The sequence below is a fragment of the Lampris incognitus genome, chromosome 11 (genome assembly GCF_029633865.1).
Source record: "Lampris incognitus isolate fLamInc1 chromosome 11, fLamInc1.hap2, whole genome shotgun sequence".
Taxonomy (NCBI): Eukaryota; Metazoa; Chordata; class Actinopteri; order Lampriformes; family Lampridae; genus Lampris; species Lampris incognitus.
The window spans coordinates 16,165,028-16,189,819 of record NC_079221.1 but is presented as its reverse complement, the minus strand read 5'-3'; the positions used below and the strand labels follow the sequence as shown (position 1 = coordinate 16,189,819).

Genomic DNA, 24,792 nt, shown 5'->3' with positions numbered 1-24,792 from the left:
AGACAGAGGGACTTAGACAGAAAGAGACAGAAAAAAAGATGGAGTCCAAAGAAGATAGAGACTTGGAGAGAAAGAGAAATGGATAGACAGAGAGATATACAGCCAGATAGAGAGACTAGCAAAAAGAAAGACAGAAAAAGAAGAAAAGCAGACAGTCAGATGGCGAGAGAGACACATAGACACAGGGGTGTGCTGAGAGAGGGAAAAACATATTCCCCTCAACAGTGGTTCTTAAACTTTTCAACCCAGGAACCAGATTGAATAAATTTAGTCTCACCCTGGGATCTAGGCTCATTAAAACATACTCTTGTTGTGCGGAGACCCACTAAAACAGGCTTTACTCTGCTCACTCTGGAACCAGACCCATGATGAAACCAATGCTGCCTCACAAGGCCTGCCAGACCCTCGCGTGTGAGCGGTTGGGCAGCGCCTAGTGCCCTGGCGTGACAGAAAATACCTGCCAATTCAAAGCCAAAGCTTTTATAGGGTCTGAGGTTTGTCAAAAACCACCAAACCACCCCAGTTTATAGCCTCTGCTCTCTATTTCCTGCCGGGCCTGCTGTTGACTAGATATAGATTGCAGAGCATGTTTCAGTTACATACGTATGGGGACACCTGTTGAGATGGACTGAAGCTGAGGTCAGCTGAAGCTGTCAGTAGTTGCTTGTTGACAGCTTGGCTGTTGAGGCTTTCTGGGGACAAAATGACACAGCGCAAGGCACTTCGAATCTCTTTCATAAGGAGCAACTTGGGGAGGTGCAGTGAGTCACACTGTCTCTTAACTGGAAGACCTGGATCCAAGCTGCTGTCCTAGCATACAATTGGCCTACTGAAGTGTCCTTGTGCAAGACACTGAACAATGACCCCCCCCCACACACACACACACACACACACACACGCACACTAGATGTGGAGATACCACTGTATTTTCCAACCACCAGTCTTTTGGAGAAGCAATTTCCATAGACTACGCCTGCAAAACTGAAAGCTTTGCTGAGACAAAAGCTACAGACAGGGCAACATTGCAAACGGTCCAACATGCGTTGAATGTTTTAAGCAGCTGATAATCCTTATTTGATAGACTAATCCAATCCAAAACACACAAAGTAAAAGTCTTATTATTATGATAGATGAGAGAGGACCAAAGGATGAACACTGCAGCTGTCCAAGTGCGCCGTACCAGAGACAGGGCTGTGCAATGGATAGCCAAACAGAACTAGCTTCCTCAGTATCCCATGTCTGCCATGAGCACCACTACTGACAGGTGGCCAGTGATACACAAGGCAAGCAATTTGAAATGCAAAAGGTGTCATGCGATTCTAGAGACTGCATTGTGGATTGACTGATTTCAGTTATATTGACCTGTGTTCTCTTGTAGTGTACCCTGTATCACTAAAAGCACGCCTGCCACTACTACTATGACAACTAATACTATCACTACCAGTATAACCTATACTATCAAAACTAGTGTTGATAGTAATTGACAGTAATTACTGTCACCATTGCTACAACTTCTACAACTACTAATACTTCTACATCTGCTGCTGTTCGTATAAATACCAATCATCACAAACTTCATTCACACAGAACATATTGAACAGCAATGTTCACAGGAGTTCTTCCCATTTAAACGTGAGGAAAAATAATCAACGCAAGATTAAATATGTTGACAAGCTAAAAATAAATGTTAATTTTCATGATTAAAATTACATTAGCCTTGTGATGGCCTGGTGGCCTGTCCAGAGTGTCTTGCCGCCTGCTGCCCAATGACTGCTGGGATAGGCTACAGCATCCCCACGACCCTGAGAGCAGGATAAGCGGTTTGGATAATGGATGGAAAATTACATTACTGGTGTAGCCCACTACCAGCTACTTTTCGACAGGAGGAAGTATTGTCTTTTAACAGGCTATTGAGAGAGAAGAGAGACTGCTGTTATTGAACCAACTGCACTCTCTAGCAGTGGGTGTGGGGTCCACTTACAAAACAAGACTTTACTCAATGGGATAAACATCCCATTGAGACCTTGCATGCAGAGTTCTGTAAGATTCTCCTACATGTCCAGAGGAAAGCTACAAACAATGCATGCAGGGCAGAATTAGGCCAATACTCACTAATATTAAAAATACAAAAAAGAGCAATTAACTTTTGGACACATCTAAAACTAAGTGACACCCTCTCGTATCATCCCCAAGCCCTGCAATGCCAAGAGCTGAATAGTAATAGCAACCCCCTTACCCAACTGGTCACGGGACTGAGAGCACAAACCTGCTCTATTAACACACCTCAGGAACAGAACACATCACCAATCAGACCCAATCAAATTACAAAACAGTTAAAACAAAACTACATCACCCATTGGCAAACAAACAAAAACACAGAGCAGAATGCAGCGCTATCTGGCTCTAAATCGACAGTACACCATATCAGGTTATTTGAGCATGGTGACTGAAAAAGGACCTTGACAAAGTACAGACTGAGTGAGCACAGCCTTGCTATTGAAAAGGGGAGACACGGGAAGACCTGCTCCCTGCAGAGCAAAGGCTGTGCTGTCACTGCACCCTCAGTGAGCCTGAAACAGAGCTACACTTCCTCACCAAATGTGAAAAATATAAACATCCTAGAGAAGCACATGTTAAACAATCAGAACTAATAACAAAAGGCTTTCTTAACCTATATCAGATGAAGGAAAAACTACCAGTCCTACTAGGGGAAGACCCAAAGAGCTGTAAGTTAGCAGCAGTCTATGTTGCTGCCTGCCATAAAGTGAGGGACAGTGACTTGACAGTCACCTGACACACGTTGTTGCTGCCACATTCGATGACAGTATGCTATTTTGTCTTGTATTATGCTTCTTTGTTGTACAGTGTTTCTTTGTTGTAGTGTGTTTCTTTGTTGTAGTGTGTTTGTTTTCAATTGTGTTTTCCAATTGATGTTTGGCTTTTTTCAATGTTTGGACACTTGCTTTGGCAATATGTACATTGTTACGTCATGCCAATAAAGCCATTTGAATTAAATTGAATTGAGAGAGAGAGAGAGAGAGAGAGAGAGAGAGAGAGAGAGAGAGAGAGAGAGAGAGAGAGAGAGAGAGAGAGAGAGAGAGAGAGAGAGAGAGAGAGAGAGAGAGAGAGAGAGAGAGAGAGAGAGAGAGAGAGAGCGCAAATAAACAGATGGGAGGGGAAAGAGAGAGAGACGCCGTTTGCGGCATTTTCGACGGATGTGGCAAGGTTTCCCTCCCGGCCGAAATCTGCCAAACTGATAACCTTTTCTGAAATCGTTGAACGCTTTTGTGTTACCTGAGTGAAACCGTCTGCAAATATTTGTGATAAATCACAAAGTGTCAGCTTTGTGTGGCTGGTCCAAGCGTAGTTTCAGATGCTTCCGTCAATATTGGACGCTGCCGTTCTTCTGCGCCTCTTTAATGTGCGCCGGGAAAACGTTCATCTCTGCTTACTTGTTCGTCATCACCATGCGCATCATATTAGACCAAACAATATTTTCTTTACAAAGGGAAGCAATCAAAAAATCCTCTCGACAGCGAAGAACGTGTTCGATGTTCTGCTGTGGATTCAGAAAACGAGGCGCAGAGGGAGAACGGGAGGGTCCTTACTGACAGATGCCTTTTAAAGTAGATTTGGACAAACCACACAAAGGTGAAAGCATAGAAGTATGGTGGGCATGGGGTTAAACAGCAGGCAGAAACAGGATAACCGAAACTTTTTTTTCCTTTTTTTATTTTTTTATTTTTTTTGCTGACAAACTCTTCGACATAGTCCTGTGGAGCGATGGTGGTATAGTGGTGAGCATAGCTGCCTTCCAAGCAGTTGACCCGGGTTCGATTCCCGGCCATCGCAACTCGTTTTTTTTTTTTTAACCACCAATACGATTTCAGTATCTCAGAGTGAATGAACTCCTCCAAACAGGAGTATCGTGGTTACTGATGATTTTTATTGTGATTATTTTATGTATGCCAACTGTTTCTACTTCCAATGGGGATACATCGTCACTTTTACTGTTGTATCCAATTACCTTTGGCCCAGGGGTAGTTCATATTCAAAGAGCTCATAGAGGCACCACATGATCACACCCTTGACATGCATGTTTGACACATGGACATTTATTTAGTCCTGAAGCTAGTTCTGACCTATATCAGATGAAGGAAAAACTACCAGTCCTACTAGGGGAAGACCCAAAGAGCTGTAAGTTAGCAGCAGTCTATGTTGCTGCCTGCCATAAAGTGAGGGACGAATAAAGTACCAGATTGATTCAGTGAGGTCTAACAATTAGTTTGCTAGAGAAAATAATATGGAGTTAGATGGAAAATACCAACTTTATTTGTTCTCCCTTTACAAAGTTGAGACTGAGACAAAACTGTAGTTTAACTGTATATGAGTGCTGCCTGAATGCAGTAGGCCAACAGGTGCAACATGACTTTTCTCGATTGTTGTTGCATCTTACACTGATCACTCAATCACACACTGCCCCTTCACTATTGGAAATGCACACTTGAGCTGTATATTATGGATGTTGTCATTGACTGCACAATCTGCTAATTGCACAACCGTTTACTGCTTACAATCTGTTTCATTATGGTTGCTGTCACCAACTGTGCTATTTCCACTTTTTACTTTTACAATACCTGTTCATTATGGTTACTCTTACCTACTGCACAGTCTGCCATTTTTACAAGTTTACTGTTTACAATAACATTGCACATGTTACCTTTTCTATTATACAGACATTCTCTACTGTGGCACACTGTCCAACAAAGTACATTCAAAGTCTGCACTGACTGTTTTTGCACGTGTATCCTGCACATTGACTCCTTTAAGTATTTTTATTTTCCATGTGTGTTGAGCCAGCAAAACAAGAATTACAATATTAGAATAAGTGTAAACTTTACTTTTCATATATGACAAATAATGTTGAAACTTAATCTGAACTCTGTGTATTTCAAGGGTATAGCCAAATTCTCTAATCTAAACAACCATTTGTTTTTGGCAATATAAAATCATTTTATATCAGCTTGCCAAATTCCTGTCACGTCCAAAATAGTAGAGGAAAAAATCCTTCAATAAGTTTTGCCTTAACCCCAATATAATTTTTTACCTAAATCACAATCAAAGAATGACAAAAATGTCTCCTGAATAAGAACTGTTATTAAAGGGAAGCAATCAGGATTTTCAACATCATCTCTGTATATGTAGTATATGTTGCAGAGACAACACTCTATTGGCAGACATAATTATGAACAGTCTACCCGTGTTTCTGAAATGCCACCAACATTGTGCAGAAGTGATGTCACTGTGAATCACTGTCTTTGGTGGCATTCACTACAATACCTATATATACCATTGTTATTTGCATTTCTTATGCAGTGTATCCTGTTTCACTATAGTCTCACTGAAGGTACCACTAAACCAGGAGTTAGGAGAAGTTTTCACATTCACAGATTGTCCACCACTTATGGACACAGTTTCTGCAGCATTTCAGAGACACAGAAAACTGTTCAGTATTATGGCTGCTAATGGAGTTACTGCTAATTGGTTGTCATTCACATCAATGAACGATAGAGGTCAGAATTGAATTGAAATGACATATAATATTTCTAAGTCTACTGCAAAATTGAGGCCTTTAATATAACCAAACCAGAACTGAACCATTACGTATTTGCATTCTTTCAATTCATTGCTGTTCACCATAACAGGAATAGATTTATCAACAGAACATTTTAATCCCATGCAAATTTGTATTGCACATTTTTAATTTCTTCTTTGTAAAAGTTATCAAAGTATTCTGCCTCTGCCACAGTTAGTAGGTTTTTCCAGTCCCCAGCAATCCCTGAAAAAAGTAAGTTAAAATAAGGATCATAATCAAGGTCAAAAAGCATGGGAAAATCAGATTAAAAACCTGTTTTAGTATGATTTAACTCTTAATAGGAATAGTAATTCGCAACACTTGTATATAGATTATGCATTAGATGTAGGTTTGTATCCAGAACAGATGTTTATTCCAAATTCATTTTGCACTGATGAAGTGGGCTGAAACATAGTCTCACAGCTCATCACCAATTGTGGCCACGTGTAATAAAACAAAGCAAAATATATTAAGGCACACCTTTTCTGAGAAACTCTGACTTTGTCTGGTCCATAAACTCCCTCGACACCAATGAATAGTTGGACGTCTTGTTCTTTTTCATATTCATGAAAATACATTGGTCTGCTATTTTCTGTATCACCTCAGAATTCAATGGTTTCTCCATGAATTGGGCAATCCTTGCTACAGCATCTTTTAGGTCCTGTATCACAGAGCAACACAGTTTATATTATCACATTTCCACTGCATGGAGATAATGGTAGTATTCTTGTGGGAACTTGTAAAGAATTGCATGGCAGAAATATTGTTATTTAAGTAACATTAAACTATCCATCCATTATCGAAACCACTTATCTTGCTCAAGGGCGTGGGATGCTGAAGCTTATCCCAGCAGTCATTGGGTGGCAGGTGGGGAGACAACCTGGACAGGCCGCCAGTCTATCACTAGTGACAATTTTTAGTGTGGCCGATTCACCTGACCTACATGTCTTTGGAATGTGGGAGGAAACTGAAGCATCCAGAGGATACCCACAAAGACACGGGGAGAACATGCAAACTCCATACAGACGATGACCCAAGATGACCCCCTAAGTTTGGACTATCCTGGGGCTCGAACCCAGGACCTTCTTGCTGTGAGGCGACTGCACTAACCACTGCACCACCGTGCCACCCTAAAATTATATTTTTGAGATGGCCGGGAATCAAACTCACGTCAGCTGCTTGGAAGGCAGCTATGCTCACCAGTATACCACATTAAATTAAATTAAGCTACATTTTTTTAAATACTGTGAAAATCTTACCATAATCATTTCCTCATAGGAAATGTACATACTGTTCTCTTTGTTTTTAACATTCAGCCAGCCCTTGACGTGATCAAACCACGAGCCATATATCACTAGATGGATAAGATAACAACAAAAACTGTGTTGGAATCAAGGTACAAGGTTTTCTTTCATGGTAATTATTGAATATGCTAATTCTACTGCAATGCAGTTTGGCTTTTGACAAGCCTGTGGTTGCCAGACCCTTGACTTCAGCTGTCCACAAAATATACAGTGGTGCTTGAAAGTTTGTGAACCTTTTAGAAATTTCTATATTTCTGCATAAACATATCCTAAAACATCATCAGATTTTCATACAAGTCCTAAAAGTAGATAAAGAGAACCCAATTAAACAAATGAGATACAAAATATTATACTTGGTAATTTATTTATTGAGGAAAATGATCCAATATTACATAGCTGTTAGTGGTAAAAGTATGTGAACCTTTGCTTTCAGTATCTGGTGTGTGCCCCCCGTTGTGCAGCAATAACTGCAATTAAATGTTTCTGGTGACTTGATCAGTCCTGCACATTGGCTTGGAGGAATTTTAGCCCATTCCTCTGTACAGAACAGCCTCAACTCTGGGATGTTGGTGGGTTTCCTCACGTGAACTGCTCGCTTCAGGTCCTTCCACATTTCGATTGGATTAAGGTCAGGACTTTGACTTGGCCATTCCAAAACATTAACTTTATTCTTCTTTAACCATTCTTTGGTAGAATGACTTGTGTGCTTAGGGTCGTTGTCTTGCTGCATGACCCATGTTCTATTGAGATTCAGTTCACAGACAGATGTCCTGACATTTTCCGTAAGAATTCGCTGGTATAATTCAGAATTCATTGTTCCATCAATGATGGCAAGCTGTCCTGGCCCAGATGCAGCAAAACAGGCCCAAACCATGATACTACCACCACCGTGTTTCATAGATGGGATAAGGTTTTATGCTGGAATGCAGTGTTTTCCTTTCTCCAAACATAACGCTTCTCATTTAAACCAAAAAGTTCTATTTTGGTTTCATCTGTCCACAAAACACATTTCAAATTGCCTTCTGGCTTTTCCATGTAATCTTGAGCAAACTGCAGATGGGCAGCAATGTTCTTTTTGGAGAGCAGTGGCTTTCTCCTTGCAGCCCTGCCATGCACACCATTGTTGTCAGTGGACTCATGAACATTAACATTAGTCAATGTGAGAGAGGTCTTTAATTGCGTAGAAGTTACCCTGGGTTCCTTTGTGACCTGGCCGACTATTACACTCCTTGCTCTTAGAGTGATCTTTGATGGTCGACCACTCCTAGGAAGGGTAAAAATGGTCTTGAATTTCCTCCAGTTGTACATAATCTGTCTGACTGTGGATTGGTGGAGTCTAAACCCTTTTTATTTATTTATTTCTGATGTTTCCCTTTTTTCTCCCAATTTAGTGGCCAATCGATCCCTATTTTAGTTCAAACACCCACCCTCGTACTGCATGCACTCGCCAACTGCACCTCTCCGGCTGGCAGTCTCGAAGGAGACGCCTCCCCACTTTCGTGACAAGGCGAATCCAGGCCGAACCACTGCTTTTTCTGACACACACAGAGACGCATTCATGTGACGAACACAAGCCGACTCCGCCCTCCTCCCAAAGACAGCGTTGCAAATTATTGCTGCTTTATCGAGTTCGGCCATAGTCGGATCTGACGAGACCGGGGCGTGAACCCCTGGTCCCCAGTGGGCAACTGCATCGACACAAAGCCGATGCTTAGACCGCTACACCACTGCGGATCCTGGAGTCTAAATCCTTTAGAGATGGTTTTGTAACCTCTTCCAGCCTGATGAGCATCAACAATGTTTTTTCTGAGGTCCTCAGAAATCTCCTTTGTTCTTGCCATGATACACTTCCACAAACATATGTTGTGAATATCAGACTTTGATAGATCCCTGTTCTTTAAATAAAACAGGGCGCCCACTCACACCTGATTGTCATCCCATTGATTGAAATCACCTGACTCTAATTTCACCTTCAAATTAATTGCTAATCCTAGAGGTTCACGTACTTTTGCCACTCACAGATATGTAATATTGGATCATTTTCCTCAATAAACAAATGACCAAGTATAATATTTTGGTCTCATTTGTTTAATTGGGTTCTCTTTTCTACTTTTCGAACTTGTGTGAAAATCTGATGATGTTCTAGGTCATATTTATGCAGAAATACAGACAATTCTAAAGGGTTCACAAACTTTCAACCATGACTGTAGCACATTTAAGATTAGTAACAGATAACAACACTGCATAGGAATAGCACGATACACAACTTTTTCCATTAAGGATTGAGTCTGTGTGCCTGACTTGACCAGGTAGGAAGTCATCCCATAGAAGTGAAATGAAGATGTAAACATATCTTTGGGGTTCCTCATGACATAGACGACCTGTAATAACGGAATTACCTCTGATTAATATGGTTTGTGACCTCATCTCTAAAAAATGCATTTTATAATTTTTATGTTATGTCTTTTCCTATTACATTCTCTTAAATGATGGCTCTGTGGTCACTGCAACATTGTCTGTATTTCTTTATGATCTTTGGTTACTTGAAGTTCTGGTAATTTGAAATCTGGAACATATGCAGCTATCACATTCATTGTAAATTGTCCTGATAAGAGCCTCTACCACTGTAAATGTCTGAAATGTTGAGTGTAATGCATGTACTACTTTAGTCTGTAATGCTCAACAGTATAACTAAACATCATAATGTAATATGCATTTGCTTAACAGCTTCTTTATTGCCACCGTTGAAGCTGTAATTATCACCACACGATCTGTTCACCAAAGCTACCTTTGGCTTGACTTTTAAGAAAGACGGAGGCATCATGCTGTAGTGGTAGTGTGTAACGAATAGACGCGGAGATGGCCTGTCTTCCAGGTTGAGGAAAGGGGTCTTGTACACCTCCAGCCGGGGAGCTCGGTCCCAGGTGGGCAATGTCTGAATGGTGGTGAGATCCCCTCCACTTTGGATCAGTGGGACTATCACCTGCATCCATGTTGTACCTGAGAGCAAGTGCACCAGTGTTCAGATATTTAAACTTGAGTTTGAACAGATCAACTGAACTATCCCGTATTCACAACATTGTAGAGCTTATGTTCTCTAGGTTTAATGTGCACAAACAAACAAGCTTTTTTCTATTCACATTAAAATGGACTATATATTGGTTACGTCATGAAAAGTTGAATGCCAACTAGAAGTATTATTCGGCTTTTAAGATATGTTCGGTCCCGAAATTTCTATCAGCCCTTTTGTTACTAATCTTTGTGGTCTGTCAGGTACTCTTAAGAAGGCTGCTAGGAATCATGGGATAATATTCAATGCTAACCTCAGTTTTCAAATCAAACATGTTGTTCAGTCATGCTTTCTCCAGCTCAAGGTAATCTCCAAAAAAAAGGTAATTTTTATCAATTGCCGATCTGCAAAAAGTCGTACATGCTTTTATCTATTCTCAGCTTAACTATTGTAATGCACTTTATTCTGGTATCAGCAAGGCCACCCTCCACCATCTGCAGTTGGTACGAAACACCGCTGCTCGGCTCATAACCGGGACAAAGAGGCATGACCATATCACTCCTGTGCTTGCCTCCCTGCACTGGCTCCCTGTTATATTTCGAATTGATTTCACATTTTTATTGCTCACTTTTAAGGCTTTAAACGGTCTTGCTCCTACATACTTTTCTGATTTATTGACCTGGTATATGCCCCCTCGACCATTAAGATATGTAGATGGAGCCCTGCTGGTTATTCCCAGGTCTCGGTTTGTCACAAAGGGTGATTGGGGCTTTCGCGGCTAGAGCCCCCACACTATGGACCTCTCTTCCTGTTGAACTAAGACAAACCAAGTCTCTAGCTTCTTTTAATCTCGTTTTACAACTTTTCTTTACAAATGTTTGATTTTTAATTTTTTTTATTTATACTGTTTTTATTTTTACTATTACTTATTTGATCTTACTCTTGTTTTTGCCTTTTCTGGTTTTATTTCATTGTAAAGCACTTTGTATATTGTTTTAGAAAAGTGCTGTATAAATGAAGTTATTATTGTTATTATTGTTAATATTATTATTGACTATTATTATTATGTGTAGTATGCAATTTTTTCTTTTCATCTTAATCTTGCCTACAGTGATCTCAGCTGAAAGATGTGGTTAAGAGATTAAGTTTTTCAACTATTATTTTCCAGTTTGGAGTGTTATTGTCCAATATACATGACCTTATTTCCCCCCTTGAGCCATAAACCATAGCCTGAACCGATCCCATCGCTTAAAAATATCATGACTCAGCATAGTGGTCTTTTCCGTTGCCTATCAACACAGGGATCTCCGATTCAAATTCCCGTGTTACCCCCAGCTTGGTCGGGCGTCCCTACAGGCACAATTGGCCGTGTCTGCGGGAGGGAAGCCAGATGGGAGTGTGTGTCCTAGTCACTGCACTAGTGCCGCCTCTGGTCGGCTGGGGCACCTGTTCAGGAGGGAGGGGGAACTGGGGGGAATAGCGCAATCCTCCCATGTGCTACTTCCCCCTGGTGAAACTCCTCAATGTCAGGTGAAAAGAAGCAGCTGGCAAATCCGCATGCATCGTAGGAGACGTGGTAGTCTGCAGCCCTCCCCGGATTGGCAGAGGGGGTGGAGCAGCAACCAGGATGGCTCAGAAGAGTGGGGTAATTGGCTGGGTACAATTGGGGGGGAAAAGGGGGAAAAGCCACAAAAAAAAAGTCATGACTCACCCATGCCTTGCCTGAGGATGGTAACACACTCCAAAATAAGGCACGGGTGTATTAGGTAAAATCATTAGGTAAAAAACTAACATTTGAATGTTCAAAGGTCTGGTCTACTGGCTTAGAATGTGATAAAACCTAATAAACACTGATTCAGTGACATTTCATAATGAGAATTAATCTACTTTTTTCCAAATTTAAGTAAGAATTCATAAAATAAACCAGTTTTAAATACCAAGTTTTCATCGAAGTGCCAAAACCCCTTTTGAGTGGTGGGCATTTCCAAAGTAGTAAGAACCACCTATTCAAATTTTGAATGACAGGCAACATGAAAACACATCCACATGGGATCACACATTGGTGTGTTAAAGAAATCTGTTTTTTTTTTTTGGAGCTGTTATTTCGAATCTTTCCCCTGTTAGATCACTGCCAGAAATCCCAGCATGCAGAACTGCAAAGATCAGATCTGATGATCCGAAATCCCAGCATGCAGAACTGCAAAGATCAGATCAGATCAGATCTGATGATCCGAAAGGAACGTGTTGAAACTCTGAAACACGTTGAAATGCTGAAGTGGAAGTTTGTTACACTAAAAGCACTAGACTGCAAACATTATGAGTATTAAGCAGTTATTACAGACATTCAAATCTTAGTTTTAAACTTGAGAATGCTGACAGTGATTTAGCCTCATAGAGGTGCAGCTAGTTTAAAATAGAAAAGCCTGATCTCCAGTAATAATAAACAGTGCCCCTGAATGCAATGCATTTTTCCACAACTAATGGCAGTCTCTCTTCACCCAACACACAACTTACCAGACTTGGGATAGGTCACAATGACAATGTCATCTGAGTGGGAAAAAAACTCTTCATAGTACCGAAGGCTCTCCGGTGTGTGTGTACGTGTAGGGAGGTTGACCCCTTTGTACACACTGTATAACTCTGTCTCTGTCATTATTCAAACCTGCACAGATAGAAAGAGCATGTACTGTAGTTTAGATACATGCAGTGAGTTGTTCCACCACTGACCTACAGCCTATATTCATTTCAAGATATATGAGTGAACCAATATATGTATGAACCCACTTCCTCCGGATCCTTACCCTTCTAGTGATAACGGCCTCTGTTACTGTAGGAGGCAGGGTGCCGTCAGCATGAGCCTGCCCGAACATACGATGTAAATAAGGACAGAGGGCCCCAGCAAACTTTTTATACATCTCACTTTGTAAGCCATCTGGGCCGGGGGTTTTGCCACTTTTAAGTGAGGAGATAGCATTTTATATGTCCGCAATAGTGATTTCTGAATTCAGTTGGTTAGACTCATCCTGGTTTAATTTAGGAAAGTTACAATTATCTAAGAAGTCATTCATAGCTACTACATCAATATTGTTCCTAGATGTGTATATATTTTTATAAAACTGAAGGAATCTATCATTAATATCTTTGGGCTTTATCAGTGGGTTACCAGTGCAAGATTTAATCTTATGAATTGTGCAATCACATGAAGGAGTTCAAGTATCTCGGGGTCTTGTTCACGAGTGAGGGTAGGATAGAGCTGGAGATTGACAGGCAGATGGGTGCAGTTATGCGGACGTTGTACCGGGCCGTTGTGCTGAAGAAAGAGCTGAGCCAGAAGGCAAAGCTCTCAATTTACCAGTCAATCTTCATTCCAACCCTCACCTATGGTCATGAGCTTTGGGTAGTGACTGAAAGATTGAGATCACCGATACAGCAGCTGAAATGAGTTTCCTCCGTAGGGTGTCTGGGCTCAGCCTTAGAGATAGGGTGAGGAGCTCGGACATCTGGAGGGAGCTTGGAGTAGAGCCACTGCTCCTTTGCGTCAAAAGGAGCCAGTTGAGGTCGTTCGGGCATCTGATTAGGATAACTCATGGGCACCTTCCTTTGGAGGTTTACCGGGTACGGCCAACTGGGAGGAGACCCCGGGGTAGACCCAGAACTCGCTGGAGGGACTACATGTCCAGTCTGGCCTGGGAACGCCTTGGGATCCCCCTGGAGGAGCTGGAGGGCGTTGCTGGGGAGAGGGGTGTCTGGAGTGCCCTACTTAGCTTGCTGCCACCACGACCTGACCCCGGAGAAGCGGCTGATGATGAATGAATGAATTGTGCCATCACTTTATTTTTTTATGAGTTGTCGGGCTAATAATTTCTGTGGCTTGTCACCAAATTCAAAATAATTTTGTTTAGTATACATAAAGGCTTTGCTGATCTTCGCAGAAAGTATTTGGTTGTATTGATATTTTACAGATGATATTACCCTGTATAGATAATCAGAGGGATGTTGAGCATTCTGCTGATCTCGTGGTGGATTTGGTCCTGTAGTCCAACCAGTTTAGCCTTATTCTTACGCCTCCTAGAGGCATCAAATGAAATTACACAACCCCTGAGGTAGGCCTTCATTGCCTCCCACAGAAGTGATGGGGGGGGGGGGTGTGCCTGGAACATCATTGGTCTCAAAGTAAAAGTCAATTTGTCTTTTAAAGTAATCACAGAATCCATGGTCAGTGAACAGTTAAGGGTTCAGTCTCCAGTTTCTGTGTGGAGCAGTGATATCTTTAAAATTTAGTGAAAACATACAGGGCAGTGCTCAGAAATTAAAATGCTATGATATGTGGGGTCTGTAGAAAGAGGTATACGTTTTGAATCAACAAGAAAATAATCTATTCTACTATATGAATTGTGAGTCGATGAGAAGAACGAGTATTCTCTACCTGTTGGATTGGCAAGATGCCAAATACCAAATATATTTGAATTATTGATAAATGTGTTGAGAAAGTCACTGGAGATACTTCGAGGAGCTCTATGTGTGGATGATCTGTCTAAGTAAGGATCCAAAACACAATTGAGATCACCACCAATAACTCGGTTGGTCTGGGATATATCAGGTATGTGGCCCATGACTCCTTTAAAGAACTGTGGAGTGTCAGTATTGGGAGCATATTTATTAAGCAGTGTAATGGGTACAGATTATAACTCTCCAATTACCAATATGTAGCGTCCCTCTATCAGCTATAGTTTTCTTGCGTATGAAGGGAATGTCCCTTCTTATCAGAGTGGCGGTGCCTCTTGCCTTAGCTGAGAAGTTAGAATGGTAAATATTTCCTATCCATCTAGCTCTAAGTCTGCTATGAGAGTCATTTTTAGATGAATTTCTTGTAAGAATATTATGTCTGAAGATAATGATTTTAGATGTGCAAGAACCTTCCCCCTCTCAACAGGATGGTTTAAACCCTTGACATTTCAACTAGTAAAAGTGAGACTATTAGCCCTCCCTCACTGTCACAGTTACATCATCTTGCATTTAATGACATATGTAGTACCTAAATTCAAACGACCCAAGAGTAATAGTTTTCCTTCTCCCCATTGTCCCTGCTTACCCCCCCCCCCTTAAAGCCTAATTTATCAAGAACCTACATGTCTAACCGATACCACAAGGTATGGTGTGGCCTTGCTACGGGAAGTATCAAATAATAAAATGGTAAATAAGCAAAAGCAATAAGACAAAAATAAAGTAAAACAAAAAAGAAGAATAAATAAGAACCTCCCTGAATAGCTACTGTTAATCTCTGTTAACTGCTGTAGCTTTCTAATCATCAAATAGCTTACTGTCATGGACTCTGCTAGAGCTTCCCGCTCCTCTTAATCCCCCCTCCCTCCTGCTGCTTCTCCTGCACACACCCCTCCACTCATTCTCCAATCAGCACCTGCCAGCTGTTCCCACCAGTACACTGTCTCCACCCACTGGCACTCCCCCTGCATTATCTGTCAGCCTATCAGTTGCTCATTCAGCCACATGTGTTGCTTGTCGGTTCATACCCCAGTATATATTCTGGTCCATTGGGCCTTGTTGTTTGCCACATCGTAGTTTGTGCTCCTTGCCTGCTTCGTATCCCGCCTGATTGTATGTATTGCCTTTTTTTAATCAGTGAAGTAGCTCTTTTGCCTAACTCCTGCCTCTGCTCAGTGATTCTGCGTGTGGGTCGTTTCTGATCTGTGACAGCTCAGCAGTGATTTTCGGATTTAAGTGGAAAAAAAACAAGAAACATAAGTGGCGTGTGTCACAGTCACACCCTGTAAACAGAGCTGGAGGGTTACCGTCATAATGCAGCTCTTCATACAAGGGCTGCACAATATATCGGAAAATTTACCTTCATCGCAATATCAACATGTGCGATATACGTATCGCAAAAGACTGCTTGAACTGCGATAAATGGTATGCACGTGCCACACATTTATTTAAAGATACCACTAAGATTCTGTGTTGATTTTGGTGCCCCCTTCTGGAAAAAAGGCGGTAGTGTCACTTGGCTGATTCCGCCTCAGCAACAACAAAATGTCCATCCATCCATTATCTGAACCGCTTATCCTGCCCACGGGGTCGCGGGGATGCTGCGGCCTATCCCAGCAGGAATTGGGCGGCAGGCGGGGAGACACCCTGGATACGTCGCCAGGCCATCACACAGGGTTAGTGCTAGAATGCATCGTCCGGAGAGAGGTGGGAGGGAACTCCGCAGCACGTCATCAAATGCTCACAGCAGAATCGACCAATCTTATGATTGGGAAGGGGCTTGGGTAGGGGCTAGTTCAGTTTAGGAACAGCGGGAAACAGTAGATTGACATTAGGCCCTCGCGCGCGTTCGCTCATCCAGGACCCCCGGGGGGGATCCTGAGCCTGCGGCCTCGCTCCTTAGACGCAACTCGGGCCTTCGGCCCTCGCACCTTTACTAACCGACTCTATTTCAATGTGGATTGTAAAACACACAGCTAAATAACTATAGAGCTAGTGTTAAACAACGCTAGCCAGCAACATAATCTGTGACGTCATATGTAGTCGAAGGACCCCTCGTCGATATTGGCCGATTCCGCTGTGAGCATTTGATGACGTGCAGCGGAGTTCCCTCCCATCTCCCTGCGGACAATGCATTCTAGCACCAACCCACTCAGGGCCGACATATACAAACCCACACACATTCATATTTGGGGACAATTTAGTATGGCCGACCCGAGACCCTGAGAGCAGCATAAGTGGTTAAGACAATGGACGGATGGATGGTCCTGACTGACCTACATGTCTTTGGACTGTGGGAGGCAACCTTCCCTATTTATCCGGGCTTGGGACCAGCTGTAAGAATACACTGGCTTGTGCATCTTCAGTGGCTGGGTTAGTTCTTACCAGAGAAGGAACAATAAAAACAATTTGGATGATTAAAACTTGGAAAAATTATCATAATCATGTTTATTGACCATTTAGGTTTGCACATACATGGAATTTGACTCTGGTTTCGTGGCTCTCTCAGTGTACTTAACATAAAATAACAACATTACAACACAACAATCTTCAGATATATACACAAGGATTGACGTATACAGATGAAATAAGAGGTGATAAAGTGCAGTGGTGCAGAAAATAAAACAGAGGTTTTGAAATAGATGTTTGCAGATTACTTATACATGCCTGAGGTCGATGTACGTGACAAGAGGGTACCAGTATACTTACAATATACAGTCAGGCCCGGCTCCAGGGGGCGCTGTAGTGAGGCTTAGCGCCCCTCCCCCAAGCGACATTCAATGCCCCCCCCCCCCACCCAAATTATTTCAAGATGTTTAAATCCTCTAAGTAAATCAAAATCGTTATTGCACCATTTCATGTTGGTGCGCTATTTACCAAATTGTAATTTTTAATTAAATTTAGGAAAGATTTTTTTTGGGTTTTTTTTTTTAATGTAAGGTGGCTATCCAATCCATCATATCTGTTTTGCACGTTTCCTTCACGTGTTGCGTCAGTAGGTGTCTCGTGATTTTCTGTAGGGCAAGGTGCGCTCAGTCAGTACACTGTTTTTGCTGCGCGCGAATTGAACAAAAGTCGAAATGGATATAAGAAGATTTTTAAAGTGGACAAAAGCCAATTAACAACTCAAACTGATCGAAGCGAAGAAGGAGGAGAGGGAACCGCACCTGGAGTTACTGAGGCTTCGGATCGAGGAGCAATAGGGAACCGGTTCCGAAGTAGCAGAGGCATGGACAGAGGAGCAACAGCCATCACTAGCCGTAGCTAACAGTGAGGAAAGTCAAGTCAATTAGTTTTATTTGTATGGCCCAGTATCACAAATTACAAATTTACCTCAAGGGGCTTTACAGCAACACAACATCCTGTCCTTAGACCCTCGCATCGGATAAGGAACACCATGGAAAGTGGCAACGTTCCCTCAAACAATCCTCACGGTAGCTCTCCAACTGGCAGCTTTGCACCGGACGATTTGAGGGTTGATATGCCTGTTCAGCCCACCTTGAGCAAATTCCCAAAGGTCAGAAATGGTCTTTCGGAAGCCAGTGGTATAACCGCGGGGAGTGGTTGGAATACAGCGTCAAAGCTGACGCAGCATTTTGTTCATTTATTCATTCATTCATTCATTCATCTTCAGCCGCTTCTCCGGGGTCGGGTCGCGGTGGCAGCAAGCTAAGTAGGGCACTCCAAACGTCCCTCTCCCCAGCAACGCCCTCCAAGCTCCTCCTGGGGGATCCCAAGACGTTCCCAGGCCAGATTGGACATGTAGTCCCTCCAACGAGTTCTGGGTCTACCCTGGGGTCTCCTCCCAGTTGGCCGTGCCCGGTAAACCTCTAAAGGAAGGTGCCCATGAGGCACCTTCCTTTAGAGTTAAGCGCGAGTGCGCGTGAGATATATTGTTGCCACTCGTCGTGGTGGATGTGGACTGATGGGGCCTATCTTTTCTGTATAGGAAGTGGTTGTACTAAGATGCATAATCTTGGAACGAGTTGCTATGTTTTGTGCCAATTATATTATATATATATATATATATATATATATATATATATATATATATATATATAATCCAGTTAGTAAAGTAAATTCTCATAAGAGACAGTACAAGCCTGTTTCATGCCAAAAGCAATCATCATCATATGATTGGTTATGGCAGGAAAAGGCTTGTGCTGTCTCATAAAGAATTTACTTGATTCTGGATTATATATATATATATATATATATATATATATATATATATATATATACAATCTGACCACATATATATATATATATATATATATATATATATATATATATATATATATATATATATATATGTGGTCAGATTGGTAGTTTTCCGTGTTGATATCCCCCCCCCCCTTGTTATTCACAGTGCCCTCTAACAATTTTGCCCTGGAGCTGGGGCTGTGTACAGTACAGTAGATACAAAGTGGTTAGATTTATTTGACAGCGCTAAGTGTACATTTTAATGACAGTCTGCGGGAAGAAACTGGTTTTATATCTGTTTTTTTTGATACAGTGCTCTGTAGCGCCTACCAGATAGATACCAGGAGTTGGAACAGGTTGTGACCAGGGTGTGATGGGTCTGCAGTGATGTCTCCTGCCCATTTTCTGAGTCTGAAGGTGTATAAGTCCTGAATGGAGTGATGATTGTCCGGGTGCTGGATGTGATTTTCCCCAGCCTCACCAGCTGCCTCCTGTCTGTCAGGAAGTTTTTAATCCACTGGCAGATGGGGGCTAGTACAGTGAGCTGGGCGAGTATGGAGTCGGGGATATCTGGGAAGATGTTGTTAAACGCTGAGCTGAAGTCCACAAACAGTACCCTAGGAAGTGAATGTGTTGGAAGATGCGGTGCAATCCTATGTTGACTGCATCCTCCACTGACCTGTTTGCTTGGTAGTCAAACTGCAGGGGGTCGAGCAGGGGGCCTGTTATATCCTTCAGGTGGGCCAACACCAATCTCTTGAAGGATTTCATGACCACAGACGTTAGCGCAATGGCCTGTAGTAATTTAACCATGTGATACTTGATGGTGTCTTGGGGACTGGGATGTGGAGCTCTTGAAGCGGGGGGGGGCTTCACACAGCTCCGGTGATGTGTTGAAGATCCAACCGGGTATCACGAGATTTCGTGTCATAATCACGAAATTTAATCTATGAAATCGAGCTGGGGGACACGATGTCACTGAATTTTTCTTGTACGGCATCACAAAGTGTACCCAATGCATTCCTATGGGCCAAGTTTTTCTTTCGCAAGTCACGTTATCAAGATGCTGGCTCTGGCTGGTCTCGCCTCCCGGGAGAATGCCAGTCACTTGCGTATATTTGAAAACACAAAAACTACCCTAACCCTAACTGTTATTTATCCACATATCACACAGCAGAAACGATACGACTCCTCAGTGACCGTGTACATCAGCTCTCTTTATTTTCCTCACTGCTTTTTTATGTCATTTTCTTACTTCTCCCTTCTACTGCCCCCCCCCCCCAGTGGGCGGTGGACTAACTACAAGATATAATACTAACCCTAACCGCCGTGGTTTTTTGTGTGTAAGAGCTGTGCACGTCCCCAGCACAGATCCCGAGTGCTGGTGGGGGTTCGGTGGGGACGGGAGAGCGGCTGGCAGGGAGTGTAGTTGTGTTTTGTGGCCAGAGAGGGTGAGGGGTGTGAAAGCTTGCTTTTCAAACCTGCAGTAAAACCGCTTTAGGTCGTCATAATCAGCGCAAGATTAAACATATTGACGGGCTTAGAATTTACATTCATTTTAGTGATTAAAAATTACATTACTAATGTAGCCTATTTCCATCTATTTTGCGACAGTATTGTCTTTAACAGCCTGTAGAGAGAGAGAGGGAGGGAGGGGAAAGAGAGATAGACGCCGTTTGCGGCATTTCTGACGATGTGGCAAGGTTTCCCTCCCGGCCGAAATCTGCCAAACTGATAACTTTTCTGAAATCCTTGAACCGTTTTGTGTTACGCGAGTAAAATCGTCTGCAAATATTTGTGATCAATCACAAAGTTTTAACTTTGTGCGGCTGGTCCAAGCGTAGTTTCAGATGCTTCCGTCAACATGGGACGCTCCCGTTCTTCTAATAATAACAATAAACTTTATTTATATCGCACCTTTCTAAACATTACAAGGTGCCTCACACAACAGGATAACATAATGCAAGTAGTCAAGATAAAACAACAAAACACAGTAAAAATATAGGACATAATGCCAGATCCGCTCCACAGAACAAGGTAAAACACGATCAGGATAAAGTCACGAGCATAATTAAAACGAAGAGAATTAGAGACGATAAAACAAAGAGTATGATGAAAACAAAATAAGGCGATGAAAGAAAAGTATGAGGTATGCGCCTCTTTAATGTGCGCCGGGAAAACGTTCATCTTTCTTCCTTTTTCGTCATCACCATGTGCATGATATCGGACAAAATAATATTTTCTTTAGAAAGGGAACAAAGCGAAGCAATACAAATCCTCTCGACAGCGAAGAACGTGTTCGATGTTCTGCTGTGGATTCAGAAAACGAGGCGCAGAGGGAGAACGGGAGGGTCCTTACTGACAGATGCCTTTTAAAGTAGATTTGGACAAACCACACAAAGGTGAAATCATAGAAATACGGTGGGCATGGGTTTAAACAACAGGCAGAAACAGGATAACCGATACTTTTTTTTTTGCTGAAGAACTTTTATATCAAGGTTCTCGACAAGCGATGGTGGTATAGTGGTGACGATAGCTGCCTTCTAGGAGGTTTCCCACCAAGCGATGGTGGTATAGTGGTGAGCATAGCTGCCTTCCAAGCAGTTGACCCGGGTTCGATTCCCGGCCATCGCAGTGTCGTCCTTTTTCAACCATCAGTATCTCAGGGTTAATAAACCCCTCCGAGCATAGGAATATCGGAGTTATTGATAATTTTCTATTGTGATTGTTTTATGTATGCCTACCGTTTCTACTACCCATGGGGAGAAATCGTCTCTGTTACTGTTGCATCCAATTACCTTTGGCCCAGGGGTAGTTCATATTCATAGAGCTCATTAGAGGCACCACGTGATCACACCGTTGGCATGCATGTTTGACACATGTACAGCTTTCTTAGTCCTGAACCCAGCTCTGACACATCATTGCAGTAGCCCAAAACGAATAAAATACTAGATTTATTCAATGAGGTCCGAAAATTAGTTTGCTAGAGAAAATAATATGGAGTTAGATGGAAAGTACCAACTTTGTTCTCTTCATTACAAAGCTGAGACTGAGACAATACTGTAGTTTAACTGTATATGAGTGCTGCCTGACTGATGCGGTAGGCCAGTAGGTGCAACATGACATCTCTTGATTGCTGCTGCATCTTGCTTGCTGGTAGTCCATGGAGTCTGATGATGACATCCCTCCTCGTTAACGGTGTGTTCTTTTATGACTGTAGAGTCCAATTCTTGATCCACAAGTTTTATTGCACGTTGGGCATATGAAGTCTGTTGCATCTTACACTGATCACTCAATCACACACTGCCCCTTCACTATTGGAAATGCACACTTCTGCACAATCTGCTATTTGTTACTCTTACTATTTGTTATATATGTTACTGCTTACAATCTGTTTCATTATGGTTGTTGTCACCAACTGTGCTATCTGCACTTTTTACTGATACAATACCTTGTGGGAGTGCAGGAATGAGGAGACGGAGAGATCGAGTCGAGCCAATTCCGTTTACTCACCACAGAAAACAACACCGATAAAGCTCAATCTCTCGTGGCAATAAGCTAACAGCTAGGCTGTCGAAAAAATGGCTCCACCTTCTGGGAAACCCTAAACAGTGCCTACGTCAGAACTCTGAACGTCTTCCTTAAAGGAGCAGCAGCCCCTGGTGAATCTATCTTCCATCGTGTATTACCACACAGGCCCCCCAAAATTCACCATCACGAAAAAATGCAAAATAGTAATGCAACACAACAGTACTCAATGAAACACAACCACACAACAGACGAACAGTCCCCAGTGAAACAGTCAGCATCTCGGGGGGCGGACCAGGCGGCCAAAACGTCTGTGCTGAACGGGTATGGGGGCCGGGGCAGGGGACAGAGCCGTAGCCCGGGCAGAGGCCGAAGCTGGGCCGAGGGCCCGAGAAGGGGGGTGTCCATGCCACGGGGGCAGGGCCAATTCAATCGGCCCACCCAGGTCCAAATGGGCAGGCTTGAGACGGTCCACCGAGACCCGCTCTGGCTTGCTCCCCATGTCCACCACAAAGTTCTTAGGCCCCGCTTCCAGGACGCGGAAAGGCCCGTCGTAGGGGGGCTGCAGGGGGGTACGGTGGCTGTCGTGGCGGATGAAGATGTACCTGGCCGACAGCAGATTCTTGGGGACGTAGGACTGAGGGAGGCAATGATGAGATGTAGGGATCCGAGCGAAAGCGTTGGCACCATCCCGGGCCACAGCCGGATGAGAAGCTGCAGACCAGGGGGCCACGGCGTCTGGGAGAAACTCCCCCGGGACACACAGCGGCTGGCTGTAAACCAGCTTGGCAGACGAGGACTGGAGGTCTTCCTTGGGGGCGAAACGAAGGCCGAGTATGACCCACGGGAGGCGGTCGACCCAGTTGCTGTCCGTGAGGATGGCACGAAGAGCGGCCCTCATAGACCAATGAAACCACTCGCAAAGTCTGTTGCCTTGTGGGTTGTACGCCGTGGTGTGGTGGAGCTTCACCCCCAGCTCCTCCGCGACTGCAGTCCAGAGCTCGGACGTGAACTGCGGGCCCCTGTCAGAGGTGAGGTCAGCCGGTGGGGCAAAACGGGCCACCCAGGACCCGATGAATGCCCAGGCCACCTCAGAAGATGTGGTCGATGACAGGGGAACAGCTTTCGGCCACCTTGTGGTCCTGTCCACCATGGTGAGAAGGTGAGTGAATCCATGAGAGGGGTGCAGGGGGCCCACCAGGTCCACATTCACATGGTCAAAACGCCTCTCGGGCACCAGGAATGGTGCCAAGGGGGCGCTGGAATGACAGTGTACCTTGGAACGCTTGCACACCACACAGGAGACAGCCCAGGTCTTGACGTCCTTCCTGAGGCTGGGCCAGACGAACTTGGCCCTCACCAGCTTAGTGGACGCCTTCACACCCGGGTGGGAAAGGCCATGGATAACATCAAACACACGGTGCCGCCAGCCACTGGGTACCATGGGGCGGGACTGGCCCGTGGAAATGTCACAAAGGAGCGTGGCGTTGGCGCTGTCAAACACCACATCCTCCAACCGCAGCCCCGTAGTGGCCGTCCGATAGGCCTGGATGTCCGTGTCAGTGGCTTGGACTCCAACCATGGCAGTGTAATCGAGTCCAAAGTGAACGGACCCTGCCACCGCCTGGGAAAGGCAGTCAGCAACCAAGCTGTCCTTGCCAGCCACGTGCCGGATGTCCGTGGTAAACTCCGAGATGGCAGAGAGCGGACGCTGTTGGCACCTGGACCACAGCTTGGAGGTGTTGGCCATGGTACATGTCAGCGGCTTGTGGCCGACGAAGGTGGTGAAACGGTGGCCTTCCAACAGGAACCTGAAGTGTCGGATGGCGAGGAAGAGACACAGGAGCTCCCGATCGAAAGTGCTGTACTTCCGCCCGTTGTCTTTAAGCTGTTTGCTAAAGAAGGCAAGGGGTTGCCAGGCACCACCCACGCCCTGCTCGCACACCGCCTTGACCGCATAGTCAGAGGTGTCGGTCGTGAGGGCAATCGGGGCAGTGGGGGATGGGTGCGCCAGCAAAGCGGCATTGGTCAATGCAGCCTTGGCGTCGTCGAAAGCTTCGTCCATTCCCGGGGACCAGTCTACCTCGCCCTTGGCTTCCTTGCCCCGCAGGGCCTCGTACAAGGGCCGCATGCGGTGAGCTGCGCGGGGAGTGAATCGGTTATAAAAGTTCACCATGCCCAGAAACTCCTGTAGGGACTTCAAGGTGCGGGGGCGTGGGAAATTGGCGACTGCGTCCACTCTGGCGGGAAGCGGAACGGCTCCCTGCGGGGAGATGCGGTGGCCGAACTGGCACTTTGCTGGGTTGACTATGAGTCCATGGGCACTGAGCCGCTCGAACAACTGCCGGAGGTGCGTCAGGTGCTCCCCGCAGACGCGCTGGCCACGAGAATGTCATCCAGGTAAACAAACAAGAACGGCATATCCCGTAGCACAGAGTCCATCAGCCGCTGGAACGTCTGCGCTGTCCCCTTGAGGCCGAAGGGCATCCGCAGGAACTCGAAGAGTCCAAACGGCGTGATGACCGCACGTCCCGAGGGTGGACCGGTATCTGGTGGTAGCCCCGCACTAAATCCGCTTTGGAAAAGAAGGTGGCCCTCGCCAGGTGGGC

At 44.1% G+C, this 24,792-nt stretch overlaps 1 protein-coding gene and 2 non-coding genes across 3 annotated transcripts; 2 read left to right on the top strand and 1 right to left on the bottom strand.

The window, feature by feature from the left end:
• The first annotated feature begins 3,780 nt into the window (after positions 1-3,780).
• Positions 3,781-3,852, top strand: trnag-ucc (transfer RNA glycine (anticodon UCC)). Its single transcript has one exon. It is a non-coding gene; the product is annotated as a tRNA-Gly (tRNA).
• A 1,877-nt stretch (positions 3,853-5,729) lies between these two features.
• Positions 5,730-12,602, bottom strand: LOC130121220 (sulfotransferase 2B1-like). Its single transcript, XM_056290099.1, has 7 exons — positions 12,464-12,602; positions 9,728-9,939; positions 9,204-9,320; positions 8,711-8,720; positions 6,895-6,989; positions 6,116-6,296; positions 5,730-5,839 (listed from the first exon to the last, which is right to left on the bottom strand). The coding sequence occupies exons 1-7, from the start codon at positions 12,600-12,602 to the stop codon at positions 5,730-5,732; spliced, it is 864 nt and encodes a 287-aa protein (XP_056146074.1).
• An 8,615-nt stretch (positions 12,603-21,217) lies between these two features.
• trnag-ucc (transfer RNA glycine (anticodon UCC)) lies at positions 21,218-21,289 on the top strand. Its single transcript has one exon. It is a non-coding gene; the product is annotated as a tRNA-Gly (tRNA).
• The last annotated feature ends 3,503 nt before the right edge of the window (positions 21,290-24,792 follow it).